At 35.5% G+C, this 17,077-nt stretch overlaps 1 protein-coding gene across 1 annotated transcript; it reads left to right on the top strand.

Moving 5' to 3' along the window:
• The first annotated feature begins 271 nt into the window (after positions 1-271).
• On the top strand, positions 272-15,268 carry su(w[a]) (suppressor of white-apricot). The gene is made up of 13 exons (XM_088259630.1): positions 272-540; positions 1,617-1,795; positions 2,696-2,880; positions 3,455-3,671; positions 4,488-4,549; positions 7,994-8,492; positions 9,342-9,623; positions 10,004-10,651; positions 11,065-11,204; positions 12,374-12,497; positions 12,909-13,023; positions 14,008-14,055; positions 14,715-15,268. Exons 1-13 carry the CDS (start codon positions 347-349, stop codon positions 15,043-15,045), a joined length of 3,024 nt encoding a protein of 1,007 aa, XP_088115756.1. The 5' UTR covers positions 272-346; the 3' UTR covers positions 15,046-15,268.
• The last annotated feature ends 1,809 nt before the right edge of the window (positions 15,269-17,077 follow it).

Below are 17,077 nucleotides of genomic sequence, written 5' to 3'. Positions count from 1 at the left end.
CCATCCTCTCTGCCTAACTCTGTAGAGAAACAGTGTGATGGTTGTACAGAATAGCGTAATACTAATAATGATACAAAAATATTGCAAAAAAAAAAAAATCGACAGGTAGGTTCCTGGAACATTTTCTGCGACTGGATATTGCCATACTATTATAGATTTTTTTCAATACAAGTTCTTGGTCATTAGATTCTATATTGCATTGGCTTAAAACCTAAATGTTTCGGATGCTTATTTTGAAAACCATAGATTAAAATATCAACTAAAATAAAACATACTGTCAAATGCGTGTGGTGCTGTGTGGTGTAATTCGCCATGGTGATTTGCTTTCGATGAAAATATTTAAAAAATGGCTCTAAAATGGCAAAATGGAATGAGTGATTCCGGGATACTGCGTAAAAATGATTTTAGCGAAAACAAAGAAGATCTTCTAGTGTTTGGATATTCGTGTAAACTATTTAGAGATGATGAAAAAGCACTCTTGATAGATCAAGGCAAACATCTTATTCCTTGGATGGGAGATGATTCTTTAAAAATTGACAGGTATTTCGCTTCATTATGCTCATATTTATTCATTTTAATGGGGTAACTGAAGGGTTAACTAAATTTTTCGATATATGACGGTAAAACAACAGTCGAACTGTTATTTTATTACACTTCGTATTTCAGTTAATAATGATTGATTTGTCTATTTACTATGTATTACATTATGAGATCGATATAAATTTTCAACATGGAATAATGTTTTTTTTTTAAAAAGACAGTATTATTAAGAAGCGAGGTTTTTACTAGGTACCCAAATATAATTTTCCATGAATGCGTTTTTCCTTTGTTTGAATATTATTTATTGCTTCATATTACGAATAACTGAATTTGGTTATTGGTGACTACGTTGAAACAAAACTTTTTTATTTTTTTTATTTATTTATTTATTATAGAATACAATGGAACCTCTCATAACGAACATATAATTCATTCCAAAATCTTACTCGTTAAGCGAAACATTTTTTTTTTTGACCACCTCGGAAGTCCCGGCTCACAAGTGAACATCGTGAAAAAGAGTTTTGCCCCTCATAATATTTTCCCCAATTCATTCTCTAAAGAATAATTGTGGAAAATATTATGGTGGAAATAATTTAGCAAACAAATGTGTTTTTAGTCTTTTTCTAAAGATCATCTCACTCTCACTATTTCTAACCATTGGTGGAAGAGCATTCCACGCCGTCGGTCCCGCAACAGCAAAGGCACGCTCGCCAAATTTAGTGCGTTGGTTGCGAGCTGGTAAGATCACTTTGCCCATTGCGTATGTTGTAGCCGATCGAAGCGTGAGACGTCTATCAACCAATTTATCTGGAATACACAGCTCTTTTAGATACTCTCGAGCCATATTGTGTATTGATTTATACATGAGTAGGCACAGTTTATACTCAACCCTTTGGGGAAAGCGTAACCAGTGGAGTTTTTGAAGTAATGGGGTGATGTGACTGAATTTAAAAATTCCAAAAATCAGTCTCGCTACTGCATTTTACACTGAATGCAGTCGAGTCATATTATCGTTTGGTAGACCCGTGTGTATACCGTTACAATAGGTATGTCAACAAGAAATTGCTTATGTTTAGATATGATTGCCGCGGGAACCTGGCAGCCAAGGAGCTGGCGGCTGCGGAGGCTCGGGTGGATCCGGTCGTGTCATGGCAACACCTGCTCACTCCCGAGGAGCAGCGCGCGGAGAGGCTGTGTGACGAGGAGCGCTACCGAGCCCTGCACACTGATGAAGATGAAGAAGAGATGTATAGAGGTGAGTCTGTCGTTCTATCGGTACTGGACATAGAGACTTCAGAGGCAAACTCCATGATCTATTGCTCGAGGAGAACCCTGAATGCGAACGTATGAAAATTAATGCAACATTTTGAGTGTGTCCAAATACTTAAAAATCTGTATTATCCCAATTACAGGGGTTATTTTTTGAGATGTCAAAAAATAATATGAAAAATTAATGCATTTTCCTCTCTTCCCTGACTTCTTTCAATAGCATCAGTTGACCACCTATACCAAAATTTTAGGGCTTCCTGTCGTTCATATTTTATCCCTAGAGCACTGGAACAACAGATACTTTCGCTCCCCAGGTTTATATGCCTGTTGCAGTAATAATAATAGTTTAGGATAACTTATAGAGTGTCATTTTTGTAAAATAATCTGCCATTGTCCATCCTCTAACTAATCATATGCAGTTCTCTCTTTTCTACCATCCATGTCCAGGTTCTCATCCACAGATCTTATACAAATTTATTAAATGGCGTTATCTTATGCTGGAGAAAGCCTGATAAACTATATTTGATGGCTTGTCTATGGTGAATAGGGCCAACATGGGAGGCAGATTTCTTTTCATTAAACAATTTTATAATTTTTTTTGTGTTTTATTTTATTAGTAAGTTACTTTATTTGTTGATTATTTTTTTAGGTGAGTGTCAGTAAACAGTGTTTGAATTTTATGATACATCACTGGTTAAATGCCAAAGGGCCTCAATGCAAAATAAAATTAAGCTCTTTGTTTCAAAAATGGTATCTCGTCAATTACTTCATATTCCAAAGACACCCATGATTCTAGTGTTAGAAATGGACATTTCTAACGCTGGAATAATGGGTGTGTTTCTCGCATTTTAAATGTAATTATCCTCCATATTCCTTGATTTTCCAGAAGAGGAATTGAAGAGGCTTCACATGGCACACAACGCATCCTACGGCCAAGTGCAGTTCAACTACGAAGGGGACGCTAGTAAAAAAGAACCAGTTGCTGCGGAAGACAAGGATGGGACGAAGACCGAAGAGGATGAACCCTTCGTGCCGACTCTTGAACTGGCAATCCCCGATGGAATGCCATTGGTAACAAATTCCTCATGAAATCATTCAATTTAGTATATTTTGAGTTATGCATTCAACGGATTTTATTATCACAATAATTATTATTTATATATTTGGCGTTTTATTTATAAAACTCCATTTTAATTTATATATTAAATGTTAAAATCAAACACAGAGTTTTTGAGTCTACTAAGTGGTATTTTTTTGTTAAAGAACATATAAAAATAAATTTTGTGAAAAATTTTTCGTCTCCTTATGGCATTTTCAAACTAATCATTCGTTTGAAAATGGCCATGAAAATGTCTTGGAAAAGGGCTTGACTTTTCTCTGTAACTCGTTATATTCGTTAAGGGAGCAACCTTTTCACTTTTTTTTGCTCGTTATGCGAATTACTCATTATGAGAGGTTCCACTGTATTAATAATTACTACTAATTAGGGTCGAGGTTGACGAAAAAACCACCCAACAACAATATGTTGATACTAAACTATTAGTGTTAATGCCGAAACCATTAAGAGCACTTTTGCGTGTCAGCAGTTTGTCACTGTTTTTATTGGTTTTATAGATTGAATTAATAAAAAAAGTTTCTTATCTAGCCCGAAACAAAGAAGCTGAATGCAATAGTGGAGAAGACGGCGGCGTTCATCGCGTCGCAGGGCACGCAGATGGAGATCCTGCTGAAGGCCAAGCAGGCGGGCAACCGGCAGTTTGACTTCCTGTCGTTGGAGTGCCCCCTGCACCGCTACTACAGCCTGCTGCTGGCCGCCATCCGCGAGGGGCGCTACCATCCAAACCAGCCCAAGCAACAAGAAGGTGAGGGCCTCAACCTAAAGCTCCAATTTCTATGAAGCAGTTTGCACATTCTGTCTGACATAATAAAACAACTCTTTATTTATAGATTTGGTGTTTAATTTGTAGAACTCCATTTTAATTTATGTATTGAATGTTAAATCAAACACTGTTTTTCTTTTCTGAAAGACTCAAAAAATCTGTGTTTGATTAAACATTTAATACATAAAACAACTTTTCTTGAACGTTTTCCGCAGATACTTTGTGGCACATTTTATAAACTTTATAAAATGAATTAACTTTGTTTTCACAACCTTTTTTACTAATACAATTTAACCTACGGGTTTCGACAATACCTTGTCATCATCAGGGTTTATTTTAAATCAAAAACATTAAAATACTCTCACCAAAATCTTCCACACACGGTATTGTTGAAACCGGTAGGTTAAATTGTATTAATAAAAAAAGTGGTGAAAACAAAGTTAATTAATTTTATAAAGTTCATAAAAACAACTGTTTATATGAGACTATGGACAAACCATACTAGCCAAATCATCCAAACACCGCTCGGGTTATTTAATAAAAACAAATTGGTCAATTCTCGGGCAAAGCAAGACTGATGATTTACCCGAGCAGTGCTCGGGCTCATCACATCCAATACAAACTCCTTGTCCGAGTCATGCTCGGACTAGTCAGGAAACTGGTCAATAAAAATAGTGAAATAACTAAAATCCTTCTATTATCGAATACTCAAAATATGTGTTTTCTCTTGGGTGCTTGTTGTCAATATATTGGCACTTAGAACATTGGTTTTCATTGTGTTTTTCCATTTTGTTGCAGAGAAAGTGGAAGAGGAAGACTACTACCTCCACCCGAGCCTTGCTCCCGTATCTGTGGAATCGGTAGGTGTATAAACCACCGTACAATACTTTAAAAAGACATTTCATAACCAAGTCTAGTGATATTCCCAGACTGTTCTAATTACTGTGATCAATTGTTACTCGTATATTTTTTGTCTCTTAATTTTTCCTTCCAAAATCAGGCTCATCACTTCTGAATGGTATGGTATTTCATTTTTATTGTATCTTTATGAATTTTGCCCATTCTATTGTTTCATTTTTATTGTATCTTTATGAATTTTGCCCATTCTATTGTTTCATTTTTATTGTATCTTTATGAATTTTGTCCATTCTATTGTTTCATTTTTATTGTATCTTTATGAATTTTGTCCATTCTATTGTGGATAAAAAATGTTGCCTATTTGTACCTGTATTTAAGGATCGGGTGAAACAGATTTGAATATTAACTGTGATATTTTTAATTATGGTTTGTGGATTTCCATTGTGATGTTACTAGTTTGAACATAATAAAACAGATCAGAGCATATTGGTATAACAATTGATAAATAACTAAAGGAAAAGGTGCTTTCGCATAGACGCTTGCAGTAATTGTTTGCACTCTTGATAGAGTAACCGATTATAAGTTTTTCATATCAATTCATTGTTCTTAATGTGATTTATTGTCATTTTGTATAACAGTCCTTATGCTTTAAAAAATTGTCATTATTTTTAATAGTTTAGTAAGGCAGTGGTATGTTCAGCAAATAATTACAAAGCTATTTATTCAATTTGTGTCCATCACAAATACATTCTCCCCGTATTCATCAAATGACTCAAAAACTACAATTTAGCTTCTTGATTTTTACGAATTTTCTGCTCCTAATGTATTATATTTGAAATGAAAAAACTCAAGCTGAAAAGAAATATGAACCGAGAAAAGGTAACGAATACCCCTTCAATCAGGTAACTGAAAAATGCCGTTACCAATGAGTCACACCTCTAGTCATAATATAATAATTAGTGATACTTACCCAGTTAGATAGTGGGATGGAACCCTGGGGTGAATAGTGCAAGATTCCAAGGTTATTTTTATATTAAAAATTACCTAAGGATATCAATTTATCAAGCTGTAAATTTAAAATTAATATACAGTAGAGTCTCGATTATCCGACCTAAACCGGCCGCGGCAAGGTCTGATAACACGGAAAATGATAAAAACGACATTGAAAATGTGTCCATTTTATTTGCACATGGAAAACTTTTCAAATATTTACATATAACATAACTGAATGTAACAAACTAAAACATCAAAATGCACTTACGGCAAAGTAATAAAACATGTTTTACAGTAGGCACATACAATGCAGTGAACTACAAAATTAAACTTAAGCTTGAGTAAAAAAGTTTGTGGTTGTCTCCGGTAGGTCGGAATAAGCGGTCATAATTTTTTAAATGATAAAGCTATTAATTGTTATTATTATTTTCTATTATTTTTTGTTTGTAAATAAAAATAATACTGGCAAAAACATCCTTTCGCTGGGTGACTGCCAAATAAATAATTTAAAAAAATAAACTCGGAAGGTTGGATAACCGAAGGTCGGATAACCGAGACTACTATAATTTAAAATTTGTATATCCATTTCATAAAAATTATTTATTTAACATTTCCTATTGTTATTTATTCATCAGTTGGAAGTGATTATTTGCTAAATATGTATTAAGGTAGCCAGTTTCACCCCGATCCGTTGAAAGACTGATTTTTTATAAATTTGTACATATATTTATGCCAAATAAATTAATTGTATTCACTCCTGAACTATCTGATGTTTTATTTCTTTGTATTACTGACGTGTCCAACTTGTCTTTTCCAGGATCCTGTTGTAATTTGGATAAACCGTTTTGTGGTTGCGCCATCAAATGGTTTCACACTTTCGCCACGCTGCTTCAAAATACATTAACAGATTTGCAATAGCAAATTAGGGTTACTTATCCGGCGACGTCATACTAAATGCAAAATTCTGCATCTAAGTTAATATGAAAGAATTATTAGAAAACCTGGCTAGTTAATTGCCACGCCTTATATAAAATGCTTCTAACTGCAAATCTGTTTGTTTTTTTGGAAATCTACAATTTTTCATAAAAGATTCTTCCCTAGATAAAGCAGATGTTTTGGTGGCACGTGTATTTTTATTTCAACTTGCTACATAATTTATAGTTTTAAAATGTAGTTTTAGGCTAAGTATGTCAGTCAGCTACACTTTTTATCAGAATTAGGCTTGATTCATGGAAAAAACATCAATGAAATGCATAATTCAAGAATGTTGACATACGGGTATGCGTCGGTGTTGCAAGCAATATAAATTTGTTTTTACAAAAATCCGCAACATGGTAATTTTTAATTATATATTTTTCTAAAACTGGTATTAATGCTAGTTTTAAATTGAAAAAAAAGATACATTTATAATAGAACTATAAAAACATAATTTTCCATGTTGACTCCAATTCAAAAATATAAGAATGTAAAAACTAAAAATAAAACAAAACAGGTTTGCATTTAGACTACTTTATATAATATATATTGTTAAAACAATTATATTCAACTTCTAATAAATACAATGTTCACTCGTTTGGACAAATTCTAAGTATTCTTTACAATAAATACCCTTGTAAAATCACAGATTTATATATATTTTGGTAATTTTTGCATGTTAAATGTTATTATTATTTTAATGTTCTCACAAAATAAAATAAATTTTCACCAGCTACAATTCGATAAATACTAACCTTTTGGCGACTATGGCAAAATAATATTGACAGGTGAAGAATCGTAAATCCGAAACGTCAAATGATTAATTACTTATTTTTCAAAATAATTTATCCCTACCAGTTTTTAGGAAGTAAATATAAAATTATCAAAAAATAACATTATAAGGATTAAAGCATCTAAAGTGCAATTATGAATATTTTGCAGTAACCGAAAAAACACGTGTCACAGTAGATTTTAAGAAATAGTGGTATTTACGTATTTTTAATTTAAGTAAAACTTAAATTAAAAATCAATTAGAATTTACCTTACAAATCTATTTCTAAGTCACATATTGATACTACTCGGCTTAAATACATTTTCATAAATGAACACGCATTTTTTTTAAACCTCCGGTTAGTTAAAAAACAAACAAAAAAGGGTCATTGATTTTTATGGATATTTTAAAAATAGATTTAGGAATATACTACCAAAACTCATTCGCCAAGAGGTTATGTGATCGCTTGAATAATTAAACAAAGCTGTGATACATATATATTTTTTAATCTCACACACTAGTTCAATCCATGTGTATTTCTTGAGAGTAATTTGTGGTATATAGCTTTTATTTCATATCTAAATGTTTCATTTGCAAATTTTCAAAATAATTTCCATACCTTCGCGAATGTAATGCAATATTGATTGGTGTTATTTAAAATGGTCCGTCATAATGATTAATCTTTTTGTTATTTTAATGCCTACAGGCTCCTTCCATACCGAGCATTGCGTATAAGCCCTCTGCGGACTGTGCCTATTCCATGTTGGTCAACCAGATCAAGGGCACGACAGAGAAGGAAGACGAGTCCGCCGAGAGCGATATCGCTCCCCCGGGAACGGAGACTCTCCCCTTGCCGATCCCGAAGCAAGCCGCAGAGTCAGAAAGCACCTTTTCTAAGATGGACGCCGAACAAATGAAGGCGTATGCAGCGCACACTTTTCCGTACGGGCATATTGTCCAGCCGGACATTTCTAAAGCGGCGGTCATGTATGATGTTAATATAAACACAGAAATACCGAGGACGACAAATACCGCCGCAAATGTTGTCGTCTATTCCGCAGCAGTGGAAACAGAAAGAGTGCCATATGTAGGAGAAATAACTACTGCAATTACTCAGTCCCCGAAGCCAGAAACTGGAAAATCGGGGGCTTTGAAACTCATTCACTATTCGGATAGTGAAGGAGAATCAGATTCCTCGGATTCAGGTATGACTATGTTTTTACTTTATCCCAGGAGCGTAATCAAAGAGGGAGTTCAATTTCCTTTGAAGCCAGTGTTGCCATATATACAGATTTATCTGTATTGATACAGATTTTAGGCTGCCGTTACAGATGACAGATTTTACTCTTAGGTAGTACTTTAGGTAGTTTTATACAGATTTTTAGAATTGGACATAGTATATGATAAAACAGAAGAATGAAAATTTGTATAGATTAGAACATGATTAACATTTAATTATAAGTAGGTGAGAATTTCTTTTATATTGGAGTGCGTTATTTATTATTGGGTAGGGTACTATTTTGTCTTGTCACGGAACATTACGCAATTACGCAGCGTACTGCAGGATTCCTCAAAACATATCTATTTTGTTCGTGCGACCGAGTGTTCATTTTTTATACACGTCGCATATTACGCAACGTTTGACTAAGACTTGTTTAGAAACAAGTGAAAAGGGTGAAGAATATGCACACTGTAAGTTCTGTTTAACAAATCGTGCTATTTGTATCAAAATTTTAAAGCGATGGCAAATGGTGTAAGTGCACAGATTTTGGGTTATTGATTCTATATAGATTTTATACAAATTTCTAGACTGTTTGATTCAGATTTTTTGGTTTGGCATATGGCAACACTGTTTGAAGCTCTTATAATAACAAAAGAATATGTAAATACGAGAAATAGTGTACGTCATCCATAAACAACGGAAAGTGTGGATTTGTTTTTTTAGTGAAATCTCTCTGATGTCTGAGCATTAGAAAATTTGTAGAATTCATCAGCCATTAGACTATTGTTGTTACTGACTATCATTAATGACTATTTTTTAATAATTATTCCAGATCATCCACACACCAAATCGTCGATCACCATCCCGCCACCTGACCTCCAGATAATTGTTGACAAAATGGCCTCTTATGTCGCCAAGAATGGTGACACCTTTGAGAATATTGTCAAGATGAAAGGAGACCCCAGGTTTTTTTTCTTAAATACGGATCACCAGTACTATGGTTACTACAGACACAAGCGCTCCTTCTACGAACAAACCAATAAGAATGCGGCCAAAGCTTCAGAAAACGGACAGAAAACTGAAAACTCGGAAGAGAATGATCAAAAAGCCAAAGGTATTGAATATCTCTACTATGCATAGTATTGTACTCAAGTGTTACAGTGAGCGCAGGAGTTAGTTCAAAGTCCACCATCTATTGCCATAGGCCCTTCTGGTTTAGAGTTTTTCAGACACTAAAAGTGGTCCAATGTTCTAAACTATAAATAATTACAATTTAAAATAATTTGCCGAGTCCCTTTTCAGCACTTTTTTTTTTACTATGAAATGGTTGAATAGCCTTTTTAGAATTAAAGGGCAGAGAAAACATAAGAATGATAAATTAATGATTCAGTTTATTAGTTTAACTTTTACAATTAGTATTTAATAAGTTTAAAGTAGTACCCATTATAATTTTTACTCCCATTTATGAGATAATTTATTTTATTTTATTTACAGCACCGGTGTCTTTCTCAATAAAGAAGATGAAAGAACCTGAACCGATTCTGTCGAAGCCTGCCTTACCGTACGAATCTAGTTCCGACGAAGAAAATGTTACAGACTCGGAAGACAATGTCCCCAAAGTTCCCACAGATGAAGCTAAACAAATACAGCAACCCAAACAAAATGCGGAATCAACTCCGACCGTCCTACCTGGAAAAGTAACAATCGTACAACCGATTGAAACCAAGCAAGCGGTTGTTGCTAAGCCAATAATTGCCCCCAAAGTGGTCACCAGCACTGCTGTGCCCCCGAAAACAGCTCCTCTTCCCAAAACAGTTCCCTCGAAGCCAGTGCCGCCTCCACAACCTTCCCAAACTATTTACCACATCCAGAATGAACCGAAATCTTACGAAAAGGTGTCAGTATCCGAGCCTATCGTCAGCACGGCCCAAAAGAAAAGTGTCCGTGCGAACAAGTACGAGAAACACCGATCTGAAGACAGGGAAGACGGAAGACTGGACAGAAGGAAAAGCAGCAAGCGGAAAAGGTCGAGAAGTAGAAAAAGATCAAAGAGGGATCGACCTGATGATGTCATTACTATCGAAGAAGATGCGACGGATCCATCGGACTTCATAGATCTTACAGATGATGTTGATGATAAAGGTATATTTTAATAAACTTAAAATTTTAGCATACAGCTCTCCAAATATTAACAATGTCCTTTTTGCAACTCTAGACCAAAAATACTTAAAAATGTAAGCAGGCAATGATTTCCATTTATAGTTGAATTAAATTACAAAATACCCTAATGGAATCCGAATCATTCTTCTCCTATCCACGTTGAGAATATTAAAGCAAATTTTAAAAAGTTCTTGTTTCAACACCGTACCATTTATATTATTTAAAAATTGTTTTCTACAATTTGATAATCCTATGATGTTACTTATAAGTTAGTCTTTATATTATTCGAAGTAAGATGTAAAAAAAAACATTACATTTTGGAATTATTTATCGGTGACCTCCCATTTTGATGTCTATATTGTATAATTAATTATTATCTTAATTTTTTCTTTCAGACAAGAGGGACGATTTTGAAGGTTGTGGAAAAAATAAAATACAAAGTGAGCGAAAGAGAAGGGCGGCCGCTTTTCTCTCTACCTTAAAAGGTCTTCCCAATACAGCTGCTAACCAGCAGTCTACGCTAGCCAGTGCCATGGTAATTACTATACATTATAGCCTCTCTTTGCGCACCACCTGCACCCTGTAGCCATTTTTTGTATATAACAATTTTATATACATACCATTATGCCTCATATAATAAACGCTGCGCACAATGAATTTTCTGTTTGTCAATTACGCGATTCGCATAACGAACCTCGCTTCACACAACGGACTATATCGTATTTCATCTTGCTGCTTGAACACCTCAAGGTTGCACGCACCCAATGCACTTGTATGATGAAACTGAATGTTTTTTGCTGATGCACGTTTTCAACCTGTCCAGGTGTGACCGTATATTGTCGTCCAAACAAAACTCTCCTCAAAGGAGTATAACATTCACCAATTCTACCCATGATTGACAACAACACTACTTAATTTTTGTGAATATTATACGTGTACAAGTAAAGTAATTATTTAAACCAGCCTATTACGGTCGAAAGCCCTGTAAATCCCCAGACTTCCATATTCTTCTTTATCTATGTTCAGATGTCAATAAATGTATAAGTACTACTTTTGCTCTGATACAACAGGCTGATCAATGCTTCTGGTTTATCTATCAATTTTAATCTAAAAAACTGGGCCATGGACAAGAGCCAAGAAATCTGGTCCAACAGCTCAGGGATGAAACACGCAAAGGAACTGATCACAGGATACTCGCGGAAATTCACCACAGAAGCTCTAAAGCTTAGCAAAAAACAAAGGATCCTAACCAGGACCTTGACAGGACACTGCAGACTGAGGAAACACATGAAAAAAATCTCACTTCATGACTCCCCAGTATGCAGATTTTGTATGGAGGATAGCGAAACGCCAATCCACATTCTTTACAATTGTGACACACTCGCTCACAAACTAAGTCACATCCTTGGAGGACCTCTACTGGACTCCGAGAAGGTGAAGCCTCTACCACCAAGACAGGTCGTGAGTTACATGACTCATGTAGGTCTCGGCAGTGAGCTGTAATACAGAGAGAAGTCACAATAGACCTAATATGGTCGCAGTGACATAAGGGATGCAAGATCCCTTGACCCCCAAAAAAAAAAATTAAAAATGCTTCTGGTTACATAAATTCCATTGTCAGCAGTTTTGGCCATTGAAGTCTCAGACAACGTGACCATATCTGATATTGACTCATCTCACATATTTGATTAAATTTGTTCACAGGTGAAAACACTCCACACTTACCGAGATAATACGGAAGACAGAAAGGGCCGACGTAGAAGAAGAGACAGTAGCAGGAAGAAGTCCAAGAGAAACAGAAGAGATTCCAGAGAAAGATCCTATTCAGGTATATTATGATATTTTAGAGAGGAGAGTTAGAGCGACGCATTCACCCTCACAACTCAAGGCAGTTTTGCTTTTAATGAAACATATTAGCTGTCTATTTAATTATCGAGAACTACAGGTCAAGTTCTTTGTATAGTCCCCTTGAGGATAATTCACAAAAATGGCTTGGCACTATCAGATCAATCAAAAACTAAAATTTGGTGGTGTTAAAAGTCTGCGTAATCGGACGACATGTATAACTAGATGTATGGATGTAAAGGAGGCGAGGAGTGTATGTCAGGACAGAAGAGTGTGGCGTTCCATCCTTTCTGCCTACCCTTGCGGAGAAACGGCGTGATGGTAGTAGTAGTAGTAGTAAATATATACTCGTATAAGTATACAGAATAACCTGAGGCATTTGATTCCCTTGCAGAGTCTGGTGATGAGAAGGACTATACAAAGTATGAGACATCAGAACGTAGCTCTCGACATCACGGCAGCAGGAAACATTCTAAGAAATCCAAAAAGAGTTCTTCTAAAGATGACAGGTAAGGCTTACTATTATTATCACTACTATAAATATTTTAATGATTATAAAGTGTTGCCATATTTATATATGTACATAGAGATAGACACCACACAATTTCAGTCTTCTGTATTTTCATTTTACTTTATTACCTTCAAATATAATGTAGATCAAGGGTGGCCAACCCGCGGCCCGCCGGGTGTCTACTTGCGGCCCGCGGAGCATTTCACATATTTTTTCTTTAAGTGTACATAAAACCACCAAAAGAACATTTCACCGTGCATAGTTCGTATCATATCCCATATATGGAATTATTTCACTATCGTGACAATTTCAAGACCCATATAATGGCGTCAAGTAGTAAAGACCTTGGACCAAAGAAGAGAAGAGTAACAGAAGAACTAACTCTAATTTAATAAATTTGTTTGATTCTCATTTTTGTTGTATCTTCAAATATATATACATATAAATATATAGTAGGAGAAATTTTGTTTTACGGCCCGGTGTTAAATGTCATTTCTAAAATTTGGCCCGCCTGCTGAAAAGGTTGGCCACCCATGATGTAGATGACGATAGAGATATATTGCAGATGATGATGTAGAAGAGTTACATCATCTTCTTCCTTCATCTCACCTTTTTCGATAAGCGGGGAATATGGTTATAATAATAATAAATAATAAATAAAATGCTTGTTTTATACCACTTGAGTTTTATATTTTATTACGACTAGTTTCGGAAGCTTCAGATGCTTCCATCTACAGGTATAAATATAAACTGTTTTATATAGATTGAAACATCTGTACCTTCCGAAACTAGTCGTAATAAAATATAAATCTCAAGTGGTGTAAAACAAGTGTTTTATTTTTAATTTGTCAATTTTTTAATCATGTCATACTACAAAATGCACGCCAAAACAATAAATAGTGTAATAATAATAAGTTAACACTGTCAATACAACATGTGCCATTGGGTGCTGATAATTTTACTTTATGTCAATTTGTTTTAGGCACCGAGAAAGCCGGTCTCGCGATGAGAGTAAAAAAAATAGACCCAGGTAATTATTTATATATTCAACAACAAAAAAATCTCTTAACATGTAAAATAGTTGCCTCTATGGTTTTTACTCTTGGATTCTAAAACCATTGGAGAACTGCCGACGAATTGTCAGCTGTGGTCGTCCTGGGCGGCGCGAACCTGGTGCCTTGTAAAAGAGGCAAGCTTGATTAAGGCTCTCAGGAGGCATGCGGAGTACATGGCCAAGCCAACTGAATCGCTTTTTCTTGACGACAGTTGTGACCAAGATTTGCTGTGTCCTACGCCTTATCTCTTCATTCCTCACAAAGTCAAACCACTGCACGCCTAAAATTCTCCACAGACATCTATTCTCAAAGCTTAGTACACGGCTGCTCTGGGCCCTTGTAAGGTGCCATGTTTTACAGCTATATAAGAGAACAGGAGCAATGCAGGCAATGTATAGGCGGCATTTGGTCTTCACCGAGTATAAACCCGATCTCCAGACAGCCTTTATACTGTATATTACAAATGTAGATTATTTTCTTGAGAATTTAAAGTTTTATCAATTCATTACTGATATCATTCAGTTGAAATATTCAGCTGCTTCTTTTCCAATTATCTAGCATTTAATTTAACTGATTTTTTTATGTTTAAATACTTTGATAATGGAGCTCTAACTTTTTATGTTTATTTTATTAGGAAAGATCACTCGCCTAAAGACAAAAAGTCATCACAAGAACTGGACGAACTGCGGACTTTGGAAGAGTATAAATTATATCGAAAGCAGGACAAACTGCTCACTTCTTCGCTCAAGGAGCTGGTCAAGGAAGCGAGGAAGGATCTAATATCCAAGGAGCCGATCAAAATGGCTGTCGATATATTCTCTAACGACTCCTCCACGGAGAGAAGTCCAGCTTCAAGCGCCAGGAACACACCACGGCTACGGGTAGGCGACTGGGAAAAAGATGACAGTAATGTCAGCCAGGATAGCAGTCCCGATAGTGAGGACTCTGCGGAAGGTTCCAATTAATCAATTTGCTCAACTCGGAGAAATGAAATGCCTTATTATTATTCATTACTTTGCCCATTGTGTGTGAGTGGAACTAGTTTTCTAAAGGATGTAATGTGAAATTAAAAAAAGATTATATTTATATTAAATTATTACGAGGATGTGTAAATGTGCAACGATCTTAAAAATTAAATTATTGTGATGGCTTCGTCTGAATAAAAATAATTTTATATGATTCTGGCTTATTTAGTTTTTCAACCACAATTCACATAAATATTTTATCTTTTTATCATATTTATTTACGAGGGATGTCTGAAATGTTTTCCATCTAATTTATTTATATTTTTCTACATAATCTCCTTTTACATATATACACTTCTCCCAGCGATGCTCCTATCTCTTCAATCCGTCCAAATAGTAGTTGGCGTCTTCCCCTACAAAATAGTCATTTACGAAGGTGATGGCCTCCTCATTCGATGAAAATCTCTGTCCTCCGAGTGCAATTTTTAGCTTAGGGAACAAAATAAAGTAGCTCGGGGCTAGATCTGATGAGTAAGGAAGGTGGTCAAGTACGTAGTTCAAACCGTAATTTGTGAATTTTTGCCATAGCAACTGCTGAGGTGTGAGAAGGCGCATTGTCTTAATGAAACATAAATTTTTTTCTTCTGCAAATGTGGCCGTTTTTCCGTAACTTCTGTATTCAACTTATCGAGTAATGATGCGTAGTATGCTCCTGTAATAGTTCTTCCTTTTTCTAGGTAATCTATGAAAATAACTCCGTGACTATCCCAGAAAACAGTCGCCACCACTTTCCCAGCCGAAGGAACAGTTTTTGCCTTTTTTGGGGCCGATTCCCCCTTCGTAGTCCACTGTTTGGACTGTATTTTTGTTTCTGGAGTAGCATGGTGTATCCAAGTTTCATCTACAGGTATTAATCGGCGCCAAAAATCTGACTCATTGCGCCTCAACTGCGCCAACAGAGCGGTGCAGATATTCATTCGAACACGTTTTTGGTCCGAAGTGAGCAAACGCGGCACCCAGCGCGCGGACAGCTTTCTCATCCCTAAATTTTGATTTAGTATGCAACGAACATCTTCATAGACTCTGCTATCTTTCTGACCTTAATCCGACAGTTGTTCAACACCATTTGATGCACTTGAGCGATGTTATCATCAGTGGTGGCAGTTTTTGGCCATCCCAAATGTTCATCGTCATTCAAACTGGTACGTCCACATTTAAATTCAGCTGCCCAAAATTTTATAGTAGCAAATGATGCAGCATATACGTATACAGCGTCCAACTCGTCTTTAATTTGCGTAGGCGTGTTGCCTTTCAAAAACAAATATTTTATGACTGCTCGATACTCAATTTTTTCCATTTTCAAAAAACGCTCACGGCAGCTCACTCAAACGACTGTCAAACAATAACTATGCGTCCAAAATGGCCAAAATTTTGGTGAGTGCCTTTCAACGCATGCGCAAACACATTCCTCAATTTTTATTGACAACTACTGCCATCTTCATGTTGAGGTCGGAAACATTTCAGACAGCCCTCGTACATGGGAGTAAAAGATGTATAAACTTATGTAATTACTTAATTAATAATATAATTTATTCAACAAAAAAAATAAATAAAGATTAATTTCTTCCCTTCTCCAAGACCCATACTGATTGCAGCATAACACCACTATATCAGGCGCTATAGACAGGCGCCGTGGTGTAGTCAATAGATGCTAGACTTCAAAACTGGCATTGAGGGTTCGATTCCCGCCAATTGCAAAATTAATTTTAAAAATATTTATTTTTAATTAGTCTGGGTGTTTGTAATGTATTCACATCTACCTTTCCTTCCCCAACTATCATACCTGCAGACAAGCTCCTAAAATAGAGGCTTTGCGGGGTAATCCATTTAAAAAATATATACAATTTGATTCACAATTATATTGGTTTAAAACTGTGATAATGATGTTCAGTGATATAAATAAACATTGTTTATCATGACTGATAGTAAACCAGTGTTAACATTGTCTGGTCGTCTATGCAGAATATGTTCA

The sequence above is a fragment of the Brachycentrus maculatus genome, unplaced genomic scaffold (assembly GCF_059751285.1).
Source record: "Brachycentrus maculatus isolate JH-2025_06_01 unplaced genomic scaffold, ASM5975128v1 h1tg000119l, whole genome shotgun sequence".
Taxonomy (NCBI): domain Eukaryota; kingdom Metazoa; phylum Arthropoda; class Insecta; order Trichoptera; family Brachycentridae; genus Brachycentrus; species Brachycentrus maculatus.
Note: the sequence above shows the minus strand (reverse complement) of the source record. Positions and strands in the feature narration are given on the sequence as shown.